General features: G+C 30.9%; 1 protein-coding gene across 1 annotated transcript; it reads right to left on the reverse strand.

Annotated features, from left to right (window-relative positions):
- Nucleotides 1-10,941: 10,941 nt before the first annotated feature.
- LOC108485135 (sodium transporter HKT1) lies at nt 10,942-15,789 on the reverse strand. Its single transcript, XM_017788982.2, has 3 exons — nt 14,509-15,789; nt 13,084-13,311; nt 10,942-11,340 (listed from the first exon to the last, which is right to left on the reverse strand). The coding sequence occupies exons 1-3, from the start codon at nt 15,738-15,740 to the stop codon at nt 11,142-11,144; spliced, it is 1,659 nt and encodes a 552-aa protein (XP_017644471.1). The 5' UTR covers nt 15,741-15,789; the 3' UTR covers nt 10,942-11,141.
- Between the last annotated feature and the right edge of the window lie 916 nt (nt 15,790-16,705).

Consider the following 16,705-nt stretch of genomic DNA (forward strand, 5'->3'; position numbering starts at 1 on the left):
TAACTAGCACATAACTCGAATAGCATAGAGCACTACACTTTTGGTGAATACTTCTTCCAAATTCTCCCTTAATCACAAACGCAAACTTGTTCTTAGTATACGGCAAAATATCGTGAAATCAACTTCTTACTTACTCATGTGGTGGCTACTAAATGCCCACATGTATACGCCAAAATGATCATTGTGAAAATAATACCATGTTAGACAACCTATTACAATTATACGCCAAGCTTTAAACCCGTTAGATCTGGTTGTTACATTTTATGCATGTAACTAATATCTTAAGTTAAAATATGATGATAGTTGAAGAAAATATGGGTACTTACTAGAGAAGAGTTCATCAAATGAATTGCTATGCGAACATTGTTTGGTATCATAAATTTAGTGTATAAGGAAATGTTCTCATGTAGAAATCATTTAAATAGTCTTTGGAATTGTAATACCAAACTATCTTGAATGAAAAATGTTATTTCTTAATTCGTCATGAAATAAATCTCAATATGGGATGCTAAAGTTAAGAGGTTTTGGGCATGTCATTAACCATATTGTAAGAGGGAATTCTAAACTTAGTTTTGAAGTTTTGAAATCATTACTATCAAATTAACATAGTGCTTGGAAGAAGTGATACTGAAGTGGGCACTTCTCTATCACCAAACTGAGACACAATAAAGAACATAAACACATAAGAATTATTTATATAGTTCAGTTTTCCTATGTCTACAAAGCTTAGCCTGGTGAGAAATATCCACTTTCTTCCACAGTTACAACAAGTGAATCTAACTTATCACAGACCCTATGGCAGTTCTTCTCACTTTTGAACATTGAATATAAATACTCTTACCACTAAGTTTACCCCTATGAACTCAACAAATAAAAATACAATACGAAAGATTTTACTAACAATTTGCACTCTAAGAAAAGTTTCACACTTGAACAGGATAAGTTCTTAAAAGCTCTTAGTACAATAACCTATACAAGTCTCTCCCATAAATAGATTTATGTTCGAGACTTGCTAACATAGAAGATCTATAATAATCCCATTAAAATAGTAATAAAATAAACTATTTACAATATAATAATATATTATAAAAATGTAGACTCTTTGCAACTAATCATATAGAGTTCCAATCCAAACCAAAAGTCCATGTTTGCAAGGGATTCACAAGGGTGAATTAATTTGATCCAATCTTCAACATGAGTTTCCCAAGTAATATGATCTTTATAATTCGGCTAAATATCATCCAAATATTTAGCACAATCTATTCAAACTATTCAATAAATGGCTAATACTTCAAATATGGAAAATTTCATTACACAGCTCCAGTGTTAGGGAAGTAAGCACTTCCTTAGCACTTACTAGCCAATTTTATATTTTTCAAGATTCTCCTTATTTGTCAATTTTCTGAACAAAACATATACAAACCAAAAAGCTATATCAACATGAAACATGTGCTCCCCCAACCCTTAGCATGTTTCCATTATTACTTAGTAAATAACTTTGTGAATTAATCATTACTACTATGATTGATGATGCATTAATAACCAACCAACCAAAATTATAACTAAGAAAGCTTAAATAATATACTAAGGTAAAGTGATAACTCTTGAAAAGAGTTATATTTCATGCCTTTAGACTTGGTTAATTGCCTGTACTTAGGTAAGTTTAGTTCCATTTTAGGATTTTCTATTAATGTTTTTAGGAAATTGCATTAAAAGGTTTAGATTGTGCTTAAATGTTATTACATATTACTTCTAATTATTTGCGGGAAGGATTTTTTTGTTAAGTGGTAGGTGTAGAATGAGGAAAAGAAGTAAAGAATCAACCCTTGAAACATAGAGGATTGGTGAAAATTATATAGCTATTTTGGAAATCAGATCTTAAATTTACTGTACTTTTACTTTTTAGATTGTAATAGCTATTTTCAAGGAGTTATGTTTGTATTCACATATATTCTATGTTAGCAAGCCAAAGAGGATATATGTTTTAAGGCTTGTATTGGTTTTGTAAGAGAGCTTATTGAGTACATTCTAATCTGCATCAAATAAAATTTTAGATGACTTAATTAATAAATTCAGTTCCAAAACTCACCTTTTTTTGACAATGACAAAGAGCGGGACATTACAACACATTTGTGCTCTTGGTTTGTATGGAGGCTATACAGTTATAGTGCAATTCTTACATATATCTTGATGTGTTTGACTGAGGTACCTTAGGTGCATTATCTTGGTATGTATAGATGGAATTTTGTATATCTACGTCTTATCTTACTAAAGCTACAAAGGGTTATATAATTGAATATGTTAATGTGTTGATTAGAAATGTGAGTATTAAGTATTTGAACTTAATATACAAAAGTTCAATTTGTAAACATAAAAGCATAATGATATATGAATTAATTTATTGAATAATTATGTGTGGTAATAAGGTTTGTAAAGGATAAGTCACTTAGTAGAGATGTGAAAAAAATAGAATTTAGTTAATAAATGAGACCATATGTTCATAAATATGATAGCAATTAGTGTATGAAATAAGAATATGATGTTCAAAATTCTACAACTTAATAAGAAAGAGAATTTAATTTTAGTATGGTAAGCCTTGTGAAATGTGAATAAAATATGAAATCATTTATAGAAATGTATTTAGACTAGAATTTGGACTAAGAATGGTATGGTGTATGTGAAAGCTCATTTAATGAAAAAATAAGTGTTAATAAGTGCAAGCCTTCTTAATAAGTGATCTAAATTAGTAAATGAATCACTTTTTAATGTTTGAGTCCTAATATTTTTTAGTGTTTAAGTTCTAATTTAAAATTAGTATAAAGTTGGCATAATGGAAACTCAACCATATGTTTGTAAAAGATTCAACACTAAGATGGAAAAAAGTAAGATGGGAAATCTGAGTGCACTTATTAAGTTTTTCTATTGTAACACATTAGGTGGAAAGCTTTTCGAAGAGGATTGAGACCATTTATTGAGTGGATTGCATCACCGGCGTATTTTGAAGGTTGTGTGGTACTGATTTATATTTACTTATTATTTTGGCATGTACATAAAGGCTTAACTAGTTGAGTATTTACAAGTAGTTTGGCTTGTGTAGTCAAGTGTCGCTTATTAATAAATTGATGTTTTAAGTTACTTTTTAATTCTTATATTGACTTGAACATGTGTGAGATTTGAATTGAAGCTTGAATAGTTTTTAAAATGTTTTAAATTAATTTGGAACTTGTTGGTATGATACAATATTGTTTGGAGATTTGTTTTTAAGTCAATTTTCATGCTCTAGGTGTTTAGGTATCGGTACATGAGTTGGTTGTATTAGTATAATCAAGTTAGTAGCTAGACTGCTACAATACAAGGTAGAGGTACAGATACATAGGGAAGAGGTATTGATACCTCTACCCCTGAACTTCAAAAATTGTGGTTCTATGCCCCTCGAAACAACCTCTAGTGGAGTCTAAGTGTCATGGTTGTTAGATTTGTAAACTAAATCTAAAATAAAACTTAATAAATCAGGATAAATCTAAAATAAAACTTAATAAATCAGGATCTATCATGTCAAATCATCAAGAATAAATCAAGAATAAAACTAAAAACGAAATTGTACCTGAATTCATGAATTCCTTGAAGTTTTTCCCGATCTTGGGGATTTGATCTTCCAAATTAGTACACAAGAAATTCAAAGAATATTTTTTTCTCTTTCCAAAGGATGGGATATTAGAAAAGACATCTAGTGTATAATTTGGGGACCATAACCCTAATATTTATAACCTTGGCATATTAGTTCTAATTCCTAATTAGCCCATCATTAATTAGAATTTGATTAGAACTCAATTACTAGATTATCTACACATATTTGACCCATACTTTATTTAATAATTAAATCCCAATAAAATTCTAACCAAATTATATCACTTTTAATTTGGGCTAACCTATCATGATAGTAAATAACAACATGTAATTACCTTTATTATATATGTGATGTCCATATTTTCCAACAATCTCCCACTTGGACCACACATATATATACTAATTCCTTTATAATTACATGTTATTATGCAACTTTATGAGCTCAAAATTTTACTATCACATCCAAAAGATATTTCGAACAATCTTGTCTATTAACTATGCTAACATAGAACCAAGGCAATTTTCGTTACATATACCATAACTAAATCCATCCCTGATCATGTATATTAGCACAAATAAATGACATAGATCAAGTATGGATGTGTAGCATGGAAATTACAAGCAATATGATCTATACATGTCTATTTTCAACTAGTCCTCTTTAAACATAAGTGAGGTCAGTATCAAAATAATAAACAGAGTGAATAAACTAAATACTTCATTTCTGATCTGAAAATAATCAAATACATGAATGTTTGAAAACAAACATAAAATAAATAAAATATAAACTCCCACTAAATCATGATATCCTCAAACAATATAGAACTCATGTGAGTAGTGTGCTCATAAAAGACCTTGGGTGGTAAACCTTTTGTGAGCGGATCCACTATTATGGAGTTTGTCCTAATGTGCTCTATGGATATTTGACCATTTTGCACTCTTTCTTTTACAACTAGGAACTTTATGCCAATATGCTTTGACTTAGATGAACTCTTGTTGTTATTGGAATACAATACTACTGACTTATTGTCACAAAATAATTTGAGTGGTCTTTCTACATTCTCTAAAATGTATAGCCCTGTGACAAAGTTCCACAACCATATTTCATGGTTCGATGCCTCATAGCATGCTACAAACTCTGCTGCCATAGTGGACGAAGCTACAAGTGTCTGTTTGACACTTTTCTAATATATAGCTCTTCCACCTAATAGGTAAATATAGCTTGATGTAGATTTTCTACTATCTTGGCACCCAGCAAAATCAGAATCAAAATACCCTACGACCTCCAAAAGATCTGATCTCTTATAAGTAAGCATGTAATCGTTTGTTCTCTGAAGATATCTCATAACCTTTTGGTCTTCTATCCAATGGTCTATACCAGGGTTGCTTAAATATTTGCCTAACATCCCAATAATGTACAAAATGTCCAAACGCGTACATACTTGAGCATACATGAAACTCCCAATAGCTTATGCATAGGGAATCTTTTGCAGTTCCTGAATTTCAAGGTTACTTTTAGGGCATTGAGTAAGACTAAATTTGTCTCCTTTAGTGACCAGGGTGTCACCTAGTTTACAACTCTGCATGCCAAACCTTTTGAGTACTTTATTGATATAGCTCTTTGGTGATAATCCAAGAATACATCGAGATCGATCTTGATGTATCTGAATTCCTAAAACAAAATAGGCATCCCTAAGATCTTTTATCTGAAAATGCTTAGATAAAAACCTCTTGATTTCGTGCAATAAGCCTATATCATTAGCGGCAAGCAAAATGTCATCAACATATAGAACCAAAAATATGTACTTACTCCTATTGAATTTGTGATACACACAATCATCAAAAATATTCATCTCAAAACCGAACGAAATAATTATTTGATGAAACTTGTGGTACCATTGACGGGAAGCTTGTTTGAGTCCATAGATGGATTTTTTTCAATTTGCAAACCATATTCTTCGAGTCTTCCAACTCAAATTTCTAGTTGCACCATATAAATTGTTTCTTCAATGTCGTCATTAAGAAACACAGTCTTAACATCCATCTTATGTAAATCAAGATCAAAATGAGCAACAAGTGTCATGATTATCTTGAAGGAGTCTTTCGATGAAACTGGAGAGAAAGTCTCTGTAAAATTAATACCTTCTTTCTGAGTATATCCTTTAGCTACAAGACGCGTCTTATACCTCTCCGCATTATCATTTGCATCTCTCTTGGTTTTAAATATTCATTTACAACCAATTAGTTTTGCACCTTCAGGTAATAAGACAAGTTCCCAAACTTTATTGTCTTGCATAGACTTATACTCATTTTTCATGGCATCAATCCACTTTTGGGAATTAGAACTTTTTAGGGCTTGATAAAAGTTAACTGGATCATCTTCCATCATTCTATTATCATCCTCATGTTCTTGGAGAAACACAACATAATCATCTAGAATAGCATTTCTCCTTTCTCTTGTGGACCTCCTTAATAGCACTTGTTCTTGAGGTTGTTGAGTTTGTTTTTCTAGAACTATTACCTCATTTTGAATGGAGAGTTGTTCAATATTGTCTTGTAGAGGTTCTGGATTCACTTCTTGATTAATGAAGGTATAAGAACCTAAACATCATCAAAAGTGATAGTAGGAACTGAGTTAGAATCTAATTCCTCCTCAAAAATAATGTCTCTAACCTTATTTCTCCCCTCAAACTCAACTTCCTCAAAAAATGTTGTAGTTCTCGTTTCAAAAATATTCCTTATTATGAGATCATTAAATTTATAGCCCCTAGATTGCTCAGAATAACCAATAACTTAGCTGCTTACTATTTTGGAGTCCAATTTCTTTTCATGTAGCCTATAAGGTCTTGCCTCAACTGGACATGCCCAAATGTGAAAGTGCTTTAGACTAGGCTTTTGACCTGTCCAAAGCTCATAAGGTGTTTTTGCAACTACTTTATTGGATGCTCTATTCAGAATGTAAGCTGTTGTCTTTAATGCTTCTCCCTAAAGGGACTCAGGTAAGGTAGAATGAGCAATCATGCTCCTTACCATATCCTTAAGAGTTCTATTTTGTCTTTCAGCTACACCATTTATATTAGGTGATCTTGGCATGATATACTGTAGGACAATACCTCATTCCTCTAGGAATTTCAAAAATGGTCCTGGACATTGTTCACTTGAGTTATCATATCTACCGTAATACTCACCACCATGATTAGATCTGACATTTTTAATCCTTTTATTGAGTTGATTCTCAGCTTTAGCTTTATAAGCTTTGAACACGTCCAAGGACTAAGACTTCTCATGAATGAGATATAGGTACCCATAACGTGAGTAATCGTCTATGAATGTTATGAAATATTGTTGACCATTCCAGGATACCGTAGGGAATGGCCCACAAATATCCGTATGAATTAATTCTAAGACGTCTGAAGATCTGTTGGCACCCAATCTATTGGTTTTAGTTTGTTTTCCCTTAATGCAATTGGCACAGACATCAAATTTTGTGAAGTCAAGGGACTTTAAGATACCATTAGACACAAGGCGTTCAACTCTACCTTTTGAGATATGACCAAGTGCTTATGCCATAATGATGTTGAGTTTTCCTTATTTAATTTGTGTTTAATACCACGTGATTCCACATGCAGGGTTTCATTATAAGATGCAACTGTTTCTAGCAAATAAATGTTATCATAAGTATTTAAATAACCAGTTCCGGTAACATTTGAATTTAAAAACAAACTATTGATTGTTTCCGAATGAAAAATAATATCCAAATTTGTCCATAAAGAAACAAAAACTAAATTCCATCTAAATGACAGTATAATAAAAGTGTCTTTTAAATCTAAATAAAAATTAGTTCCTAATAACAACCTAAAATGTCCAATCGCTTCCACTTCTACTGATTTTCGATAGCCCACAAAGATGTATCTTTCACCATCACTTGGTTTTCGGTAACTCAGGCAACCATACATAGAAACACTTATGTGAGTAATAGCACCAGAATCTATCCAGAAAGTGTTTCTAGGTACTGAAGCTAAATTAATCTCAGAATAGACTAAATTAAGAATTATACCTTTCTTTGCACGCCAAGCATGATATTTGGTACAATCTTTCTTTACGTGTCCAGACTTGTTACAATAGAAACAACTCTCTATAGCTTGTTGTTGTTTCTCTTGAGCTGGACCCTTAGTAGCTTCATTCTGATATTTTCTTTTCCTGCACTTGTCTTTAGGGGCATTGGCTAAATGAACACTTTTATACTTATCACGCTTCGACCTTTCTTCCTCTTGCATACAATGAGAAATGAGCTCATTTAAGGTCCATTTCTCCTTTTGACAGTTATAATTAATTTTAAATTGATTAAACTGTGCAGAAAGCGATACCAAAACCATAAAAACAATCAATTCCTGAGAAAGCTCGATCTTAAGCGCCTTAAGTCTTGAAGTAGTATAGAGCATCTCCATAATGTACTCTCTTACGTTTCCTTGACCCTTATATTTCATAGACATAAAAGAAGTCAAAAGAGATAGCATTTCGACCTTATCGTTTTTAGCAAAAAGTTTCTCAATTTCATCAAGAAAACCTTTAGCCTGAGTAATCTCTTTAGATTCTGTGCCCCTAAAGGCTTCTGGAATGTTGTGTTTTATGATCATTAGACTCATGCGATTTGAACGATCCCAATTCTCAAAATCCCTCTTAACATCATGGGTGCTTTCCGTAGTGAGAGGCGCAGGTTGTTCTTCCCTTAGTGCAAGGTCTATGTCCATACAGTTAAGCACTATAAGTAAGTGTCTTTTTCATTCCGTAAAATTAGTCCCATTAAGCATGGGTATAGAATTTATATTAGCAGATATTGTGGCAGCTGAAGATGAATTAGCTGAATATAGAACAAATAAAAACAAGCTTAAATCAATATTCATAAGTAAACAATAAATTCAAGATAATGGCTAATCCCATCTCAAGATGCCAAACACCACATAAATATCAAGTCTTTGGATAGTAACTAACAGTAAGCGATACTCTTATTGTAGCAATCAAACATTGACAATAAATTATGTCAAACAATTAATTAATCTTTGGACTAACTTATTACTCACGTAAAATACCTTATAATTGTCACACATTTATCACCACAGATGTCGTTGAATTTCTGCCAAATATTAACTTACCTTTGGGTCAATCAATAAACGCATAAATCACAAAAATATATAACCATCTTAATATTTCAAATAAACTAATCTACACAAAGTATGTCACTTTGGCGGCATTTTGTTTCAACTAATTTATTTAAAATATTAGACATCCTTAATTAAAAGCCAAAATATAAATTTATTTGTTTCACAATATTTACCTTAATTTCATCTTTCAATCAAATTAAAAGATAATCATATATATTTATATAAATTTCCAAAATAACATACGTTAAATCAATCAAAGCATGCATATATTATATATTTATATATAAATAAAACATACGAAACATCAATTTCTACTATGAACTTCTTTTCCAATTTTTTATTTACTAAGTTAAATATTTTATATGATTTTAAAAATTGAATTACATATGCGCAAACAGTAGAAATCAAAATTGAAACAGAGCATGCAAAGTATACATTCTTTATTTAAAAGCAAGATTGGATAGAAATTCAATGGCAAGATTTGCATTTACACATATTTTAAACTTCTTAATTTAATCTATCAGTTTAAAAATCACCACAAATTAAAAAATTAAAACAAAGACTTAAAATTTTAATATAAACCTTCAAAATATTAAACCTATGAAATTTCATGAATCAATCATTTAGAGGAATAACTTTAATTAATTCTCAATTATTTGATATGACGAGGCTCGGATGCCACTTATTAGATTTGTAAAATAAATATAAAATAAAACTTAATAAATCGGGATCTGTCATGTCAAATCATCAAGAATAAATTAAAAATAAAACTAAAAACAGAAGCGTACCTAAATCCATGAATTTCTTGAAGTTTTTCTCGATCTTAGGGATTTGATCTTCTAAATTAGTACACAAGAAATTCAAAGAATATTTACTCTTTCTTTCCTAAGGATGGGATATTAGAAAAGATATCTGGTGTATAATTTGGGGACCATAACCCTAATATTTATAACCTTGGCATTTTAGTTATAATTCGTAATTAGCCCATCATTAATTAAAATTTGATTAGAACTCAATTACTAGAGTATATACACATATTTGACCCATAATTTATGTAATAATTAAAGTCCAATAAAATTCTAACCAAATTAGATCACTTTTAATTCGGGATAACCTATCATAATAGTAAATAATAATATGTAATTATCTTTTTATATATGTGATGTCTATATTTTTAACAATGATTTTATAAAACATTAGGAATGATCTGAAAAGTGTTTTAAGACCTCAAAAATAATTGTATAAATACTTGAAATATAGAAAATAATTTTTTTCGTAAAACCTCTATTCTCCTATATTTAAAGGTTTATGTTTTGAGCATAAAGAACTTACAAAACTCATTTTATGTTTTGGATGTCCAGTCTTTATGAATGATTTGAAATGTTTTTTTTAATTGATTTTAAATCTTTCTAAAGAACTTTATTATGATATGAGATGAGTGTTTTATAAAAGAAAATTTTTGTATAAGATGTCGAAGTGTCAACATAACATCATTTATTTACGTCAATCGTTCGATTGGGTAAGAAATATTATATATATTATAAAAATTCAATATATAAAAACTAATGGACAAATATTCATATAATGAACCGAAAGTATTAAGAAAAATAAACATAAAATAAAAATTTAACAAAAGTATAAAAAGTTGATAGAATTTAACGAAATTAAAATTTAATAAAATTTCCTTACTTTAAATTTTTTGAATTGAAAACAAAGAAAAGGAAATTGCAATTGTATTTTTTTATGTTTTAAATTTTTTGAAAAAATAAACGTGTAAATTTCAGTTAATTCCATTAATAAATCGAATTAGAAAAATTAATTCAGTTTAATTAATAAATTTTAAAATAATTTTGATTCGATTAATAATTAAGAGTTTCAGAATTGGATTAATTTAGTTAATAATAGTTATTAGCTAATTAAAATTTCTTTTACAACATTAAATGTGTGCGAAAAGAGCTGGTACACGGAGTTCCTTAAGACATTGGTGATGTAAAGGGAATTCTATTATACTTAAGATATTTTAAGTGTTTTTCCTTGGTAACCTCTAACCTCTTTAGAGGTTAATTATTTATTATTATTAAAAAAATTGTTGAGTAAAATATATATTTAAGAACTTATAAATATAAATATAGTAAAATACATGAGCCAGTAGTTATAAAGTAGGAATAAAATAATATAGTGCATAAACGGATAAAAAATTGTTGTGTAACTAGATTAAACTAGTGCATGAAAATTACGTATACTCTCTCACAATAATTATACATGAGAAGACCCTTGAATACTTAAAAAAGCAAAGCTGCGTAGTTTATATTTTGCTCGACATTATGCTTTTTATAGTGATTACTTTGATTGTTAGGAGAGTTTCCAAGCTTTACCACATTTAAAGCTGAAATTCTTTAGCCTTCCAAAAAACATGACAACAATAAGGATAAACTTTCCGGTGTTACTCCATCTCCCCGCGAAGCCAGCACATGAATCTGTGCACCACTGCTCACCTTTCAATCGTCTTTTACAGCTATATCCGGTTGAGAATCCAACATTCCCATAAGCACTGCAAAAGTGAATCTAAATTGATTAAACATCTTAAATTAAAATAGAAATAAAATAAATTTTAATTGAACATATTGTTGGTTAATAAGTTATCCCATATCTATCCTCTTTTCTAATTTAATATTATTAATAAAAAAATTAAGTGATATTTAATATCAATTATCAAACACACTTGAATAGTGTAAAATTTTATTTCTTAATATGAATTACCAGACAAGCCTAATTTTACATCACCCTTTAATTAATTATAGACATCATGGATCTATTTAAATACTACAAATATAAATAATTTAGCTATATAAAGATACTACAACTATTAACACTTGTTACTATACTATATATCTATCAATAGATCTAATATTTACTCCTTTTATATTTAGTAAATGTAATGCATAAGGAAAAACCTGTTATAACAATTTGTAATTCTAACTGTGTTTTCCATATGTATTTTAGCTTTTCTAATACAGGATTAAGATTTAAAGTCGAAAGATGGGAGTTTTAAGATTTTAAAACTTAAGGGTTAAGATCTATGATTTTAGAGAGAAAAGGTTAGGATTTTAAAATTTTCAGTTTTAGGATCTAAAACTTAGTTTCAGGATTTTATAAAAAGTGTTAAATAAAATTTTTAAAATTTTATTAATAATAAAAACACAAATTATAAGTAAAACATCAATATTAGATCTTAACGAACTTGGATGTGACCCTAGTGAAGTGGATATTTAAGTCTTTTATCAATTACCATATTATTCATCAATGACGTGGATATTTAAGTCTTTTATCAATTTTAATTTATTCATCTATATGCTCCCACCCTTCCTCCTCTTACTTTTTTCACCACTGTGTTCGTCTCCGTCACCGTCAACTTACTTTTTTAATAGTATCCTGTCAGTAAAAATGGTAAAATATTTTATGTAATTACGTCCAACGAAACTCCGCGACTCTCATCAGATCCATCATCCATCTTCGTCTTCTTTGTCAACATAATTACAATGTGATGAAAGGTGGTAGCCTTCAACCCACCATTCTCATCATCGTCTAAGACGCACGACGATTCTTCAATCCTTTCGATCTTATAGAGACATGCAATTTGTAAATTGAACGCGTGGTTGCGCATGAGGCCTTTGTCTAAACGAGATAAAGGGACGAAGATCGAGAGAGAGTATTCCGTATTGATGATGAAGTTGAAGGTTTTGATGGTGTTGAAGGACCCGTCTCTCGCGCTCTTGTTGAGGAGATAGCCTACAGTCGCCGGCTTTATGAACCCATTTGTAGTAGTCGGCCGATGTGGGGTCGTCGGGTCGATCGGGCCGGGATTAAAGAGAAGCGTGTGAAAAAGAAGCGGAGGATAACTTGGGGATAAGGGGATTGAATGTTGAGATTTTCGGAGAATGGACATGTTACTACATATCAAAGTTGAAAAAAAAATAAAGACTTGGGTGTTGGATTTTTTTTTTTTTATATATAAATGATAGATGTAAGAAATTAAAGGTTTATGGCTTACGTAAAAACCGAGAAGAGAAAGAAGAAGAGTATTGTAAATGGAAGGCAGCGAGGAGCGAGGAACTGTCTGAATATCAGTAACAGACTGGAGAAGATTATGTTGGTATTATGTTGGTAACATAGAAAAGGAATTAGAAGAGGTATTACTGTAATTTCAATTACAATATCTACAACTCTTCTCCTATTCTCTATCTTTTATTTTAAAAAATGGTATAGAAAACCTAAATTAGAAGAGGCAATTTACCTTACGACTTCTATGGTGATGTTTAACACATTGAAGTTGAGGGGATCTTCCTTCAATTTTTGTCTTTCGGAGATGCAAATTAGGATGATGAAGATGGCCAAGTATGAGAGTTGAGAGAACAAAACACAGTCCAAAATGCTCTTCCCTGCTGATTCATTTTGACTTCCTTTCTCTATTTCCTTTTTCTGATATTTTGTTGGTATAAAGGAAGTATAAGGAGGGAGATACCTGAAAAATAAAGAATGAAATATATATATCCCTAAATCAAATTACATTTATTCATATATGTTATATTATTATAAATTAATACAAAAATCGAACATAAAATCATAATAATACGTTCAATTATGTAACTTGAATTATTTTTACTTATACAATGATGACGTATGTATAACAAAGTTAATCGTATATGATAGAATATATGGCGGAAATGTGAGGCTGGAGATATTGAACAGCTAAATACACAAAAGAAAAACTTCTATATACAGAATTTGTGGGGTCAGAATACTCAAAACCCACTTCAAAAGTTAAACGAGGCAAGTGCTAAACCCCATTTGTTTTCACTATATTATCAACCAAAATGGATGGAATGACATCAAACACCAAAACATGTACGCATATCTTTAAAATATAAATTCAACTATTTTTCTATAAATAATATAATTATTTGTATATGTAATAAGTAAATATAAAATAGTATTACTTTTGTAGTTTTAAAAATTAAATTAAATTAATAGTAAAACAAAAATAGTAAATTAAAATAAGGTGGAAATTTCTAAATTGATTTATAATTAATAATATTGGCAGATTTAATTTTAATCTCATAAATTTTAAAAATACCACGAAGCACAATAAATTGAAGAATAATTTTTTTCAAAAGTATAAAAAATTCTTCTATTTATTTTTACCAAATCATAAGATCCATCGTCTTCCCTTCTTAATTTACTCTTTTTGGCTTTTTTAAGGTATCAATCGGATTGAGCTTATTGATTAATCCTTCACATTTTGTAGATCCTTAGTAAATGTTTATTATGAATTTTAAAATTGTTTCATAGTCACCGCAAATATTGAACCCGCATATTAAAATACCTTTTTTAATTTTAAATTAAAAAAATTAGGAAAATTTCTGAAATAAGAAATATGAGTAGGCATTAATTCCTTTGGATAAAATGGGAGAATTATGGGAGTGGGTAAAAGTAGTCAAAAGGTAATAATATACATATTCCCTAAAAACAATGATCAAAAGGAATATATATGTTCTCTAGATAAGAAGAATATGAAGATGAGGTTGATGTGGAGTAAGGGTGCATAGTGTATGTGGTTAGCTAGCGAGTTGTCACGGAATTTTGTTGAAGAATATACACCAAGTAATTAAAAAAGAGAGAGAGAGAGATAAAAACGGACTAGAGAGAGAGAGAGACTCACATCATAACAACAAAGAGCACCAAGATTGCTGAGGAGATGGTGGAAAGATCAACTACCGATTCACCAGCATACCTTGAGTTAACCACCTGAAACAGCGAGCCCACAACTTTCTGATATGAACTAAAACCATCCATGGTTTCTGAATTCCATTCCATTGAGCAGAAGAGAATAAACTGAACTAATGTCAACCCAAAAACAGTGGCAGCAAGAAAACAAGAATGAACGCTTGACAGTAAATGACTATAACCCATCTCCTTCCAGTTCTTCAGGATGTAACTGAACTCCACCTTTTTTGTCATTTTGTCCAAAACCCATATCAAGGCTCGTAGGCAAGCTGGATAAAGAGTGTTCCCAATAAGAATTTGTGGAATTAGCAGCAACAGAAGACCCGAATTCTTCTTGAAGACTATCATGTTTTCATTTGTTGGAACAAACCCACAGTTTGCGAACGTAGAAACGACAGTGAAGAAAGAAAATGTTCGTATATCAATACCTTTGGTTTTCAGTATTTTTCTGGCGCTTGAAACCAGGCTTACATACATAGAAACTAGACTAGAACCAACTGCGTGGACTACTAAAAGATACCCGAAAACCAGATACCCCAAACACCTAGTGGCCTTATACTTGAGACTCTTAATATCGGAAGTCAAGTTTTTGTTACTTTCTAAGTCATTGATAGGTTTCTCATTCGCTAAGGCTGAACAAGTAATCCTACCCAACTCCACTTCCTGGGCAATGTTTTTTGAGGTCAAGCTGTAGTCTGATTGGAGGCCCCTATTGCTAATAGAATTTACAATGTCCCCATCGAAACTTGGAGGTGTTTCAAACCTGAACCTCCCCAACAGAAGTCCAAGCATGGAAGTGAAGACCTCCCCACCTACCAGCATCAGAATAGTTATAATAATAAGTTGGGTATTGGAAAAAACCTCCATTTCTACAGTCGACATGCTTGAAACCGTTGTTGCTGATACAGAAGTGAAGAACACGTCTATGTTTTTAGGACTAACTGAGCCGGATTTTGGCTTTGACATTTTCAATGCCCCGAAGCCAACCAAAGACAGGACTATGAAATAAGCAAGCTGAACCCAGAAAGGGTTCACTCTAAAGACCAAGAAACGGAAACAAGTGGATATCAAACCACGATAGGATTGGTTGAAGCATGATAGTTTGGAGCGTGAAGTGCTACTAAAATGCTCCAATTTTCTACCGAAGCAGATAATAGTGTTACTCATCTTTATTACGAAGAAAGTTGTATGATAACATATTGACCTTTGAGCAGTACGGGTATATATACAGAGGGGCAGAGAGGAGCTCTTGTCCAACTTAGTGGGATTTCCCAAGAGAAACAAATAAAAAAACCTTGGTGAGATTTTCAAAGAAAAAAAAAAAAAAAAAAAAAACTTAGTGGGATTTCCCTGCACATGTGACAAATCAACTTAACTATATATAATTGGTTAAATGTTTTAAATAATCCCTGTAAGTTCTTTCAGATTTGATTCATTCACTATAGTTTGAACAATTTTAATCCTTGTATTAATTGAAAATCCTTTACGAACTTTCACCGTTTGTACCGTTAAACAACATGACATGGCATTATCTGTAATTAAGTAGCTTTAGAGTGTCATGTACTCTGTGTACAGGTCGGTATTTATGATTGCCACGTAGTATAATCACCCAAAACAGGGAAGAAAATGAAGAAAAGAGGGTTATATTATATGAAATGAAAAGAATGTTTCATCCATGCTTCCTCGATTTCAGCGTATATTCCCCTAAACCCATACTTCGGCTTCTCTTCAATTCCTTTTTGTGTTGAAATTTTCTTCTTTCATTGCTATGATAATTTCCTATCCTTTAGATGTTTTGGGTCAGCTTCAAGCAACGAACCTCCAACACCATTTCATTTTCATTTCTTTACTGTTTCCCTGCCCAGAAGTATTAGAGGATGAGGGTTTTCGTTTTCTTTTATTTTTGGTTGAAATACGTGGCAATAATACATGCTTAGGTGTACAAGCCATGTCAAACACCTTAAATCCTCTATTTAAAATAGTGCCATGTTAGGTTACTCAACGTCTTTAGTTTAGGATTGAAATTTTGATTGTTGAATAGCAGAGGGACTAAATATGTTGAAATTATAGTAAAGTGATCAAATTCACAAGAAATATAATAGTATATGGACTGCTTACAGAATTTAACCTTT

This window comes from Gossypium arboreum, chromosome 8, assembly GCF_025698485.1.
Source record: "Gossypium arboreum isolate Shixiya-1 chromosome 8, ASM2569848v2, whole genome shotgun sequence".
Lineage (NCBI taxonomy): Eukaryota > Viridiplantae > Streptophyta > Magnoliopsida > Malvales > Malvaceae > Gossypium > Gossypium arboreum.

What these genes read in the sequence shown, in the direction of transcription:
- LOC108485135 (XM_017788982.2), bottom strand. Translation starts at nt 15,740, where the DNA reads ATGAGTAACACTATTATCTGCTTCGGTAGAAAATTGGAGCATTTTAGT. An exon ending in GTGCTCTTTGTTGTTATGAT is followed by an intron (nt 13,312 to 14,508) that starts GTGAGTCTCTCT and finishes TTTATTTTTCAG; the next exon opens with GTATCTCCCTCCTTATACTT. An exon ending in ATCACCATAGAAGTCGTAAG is followed by an intron (nt 11,341 to 13,083) that starts GTAAATTGCCTC and finishes TCACTTTTGCAG; the next exon opens with TGCTTATGGGAATGTTGGAT.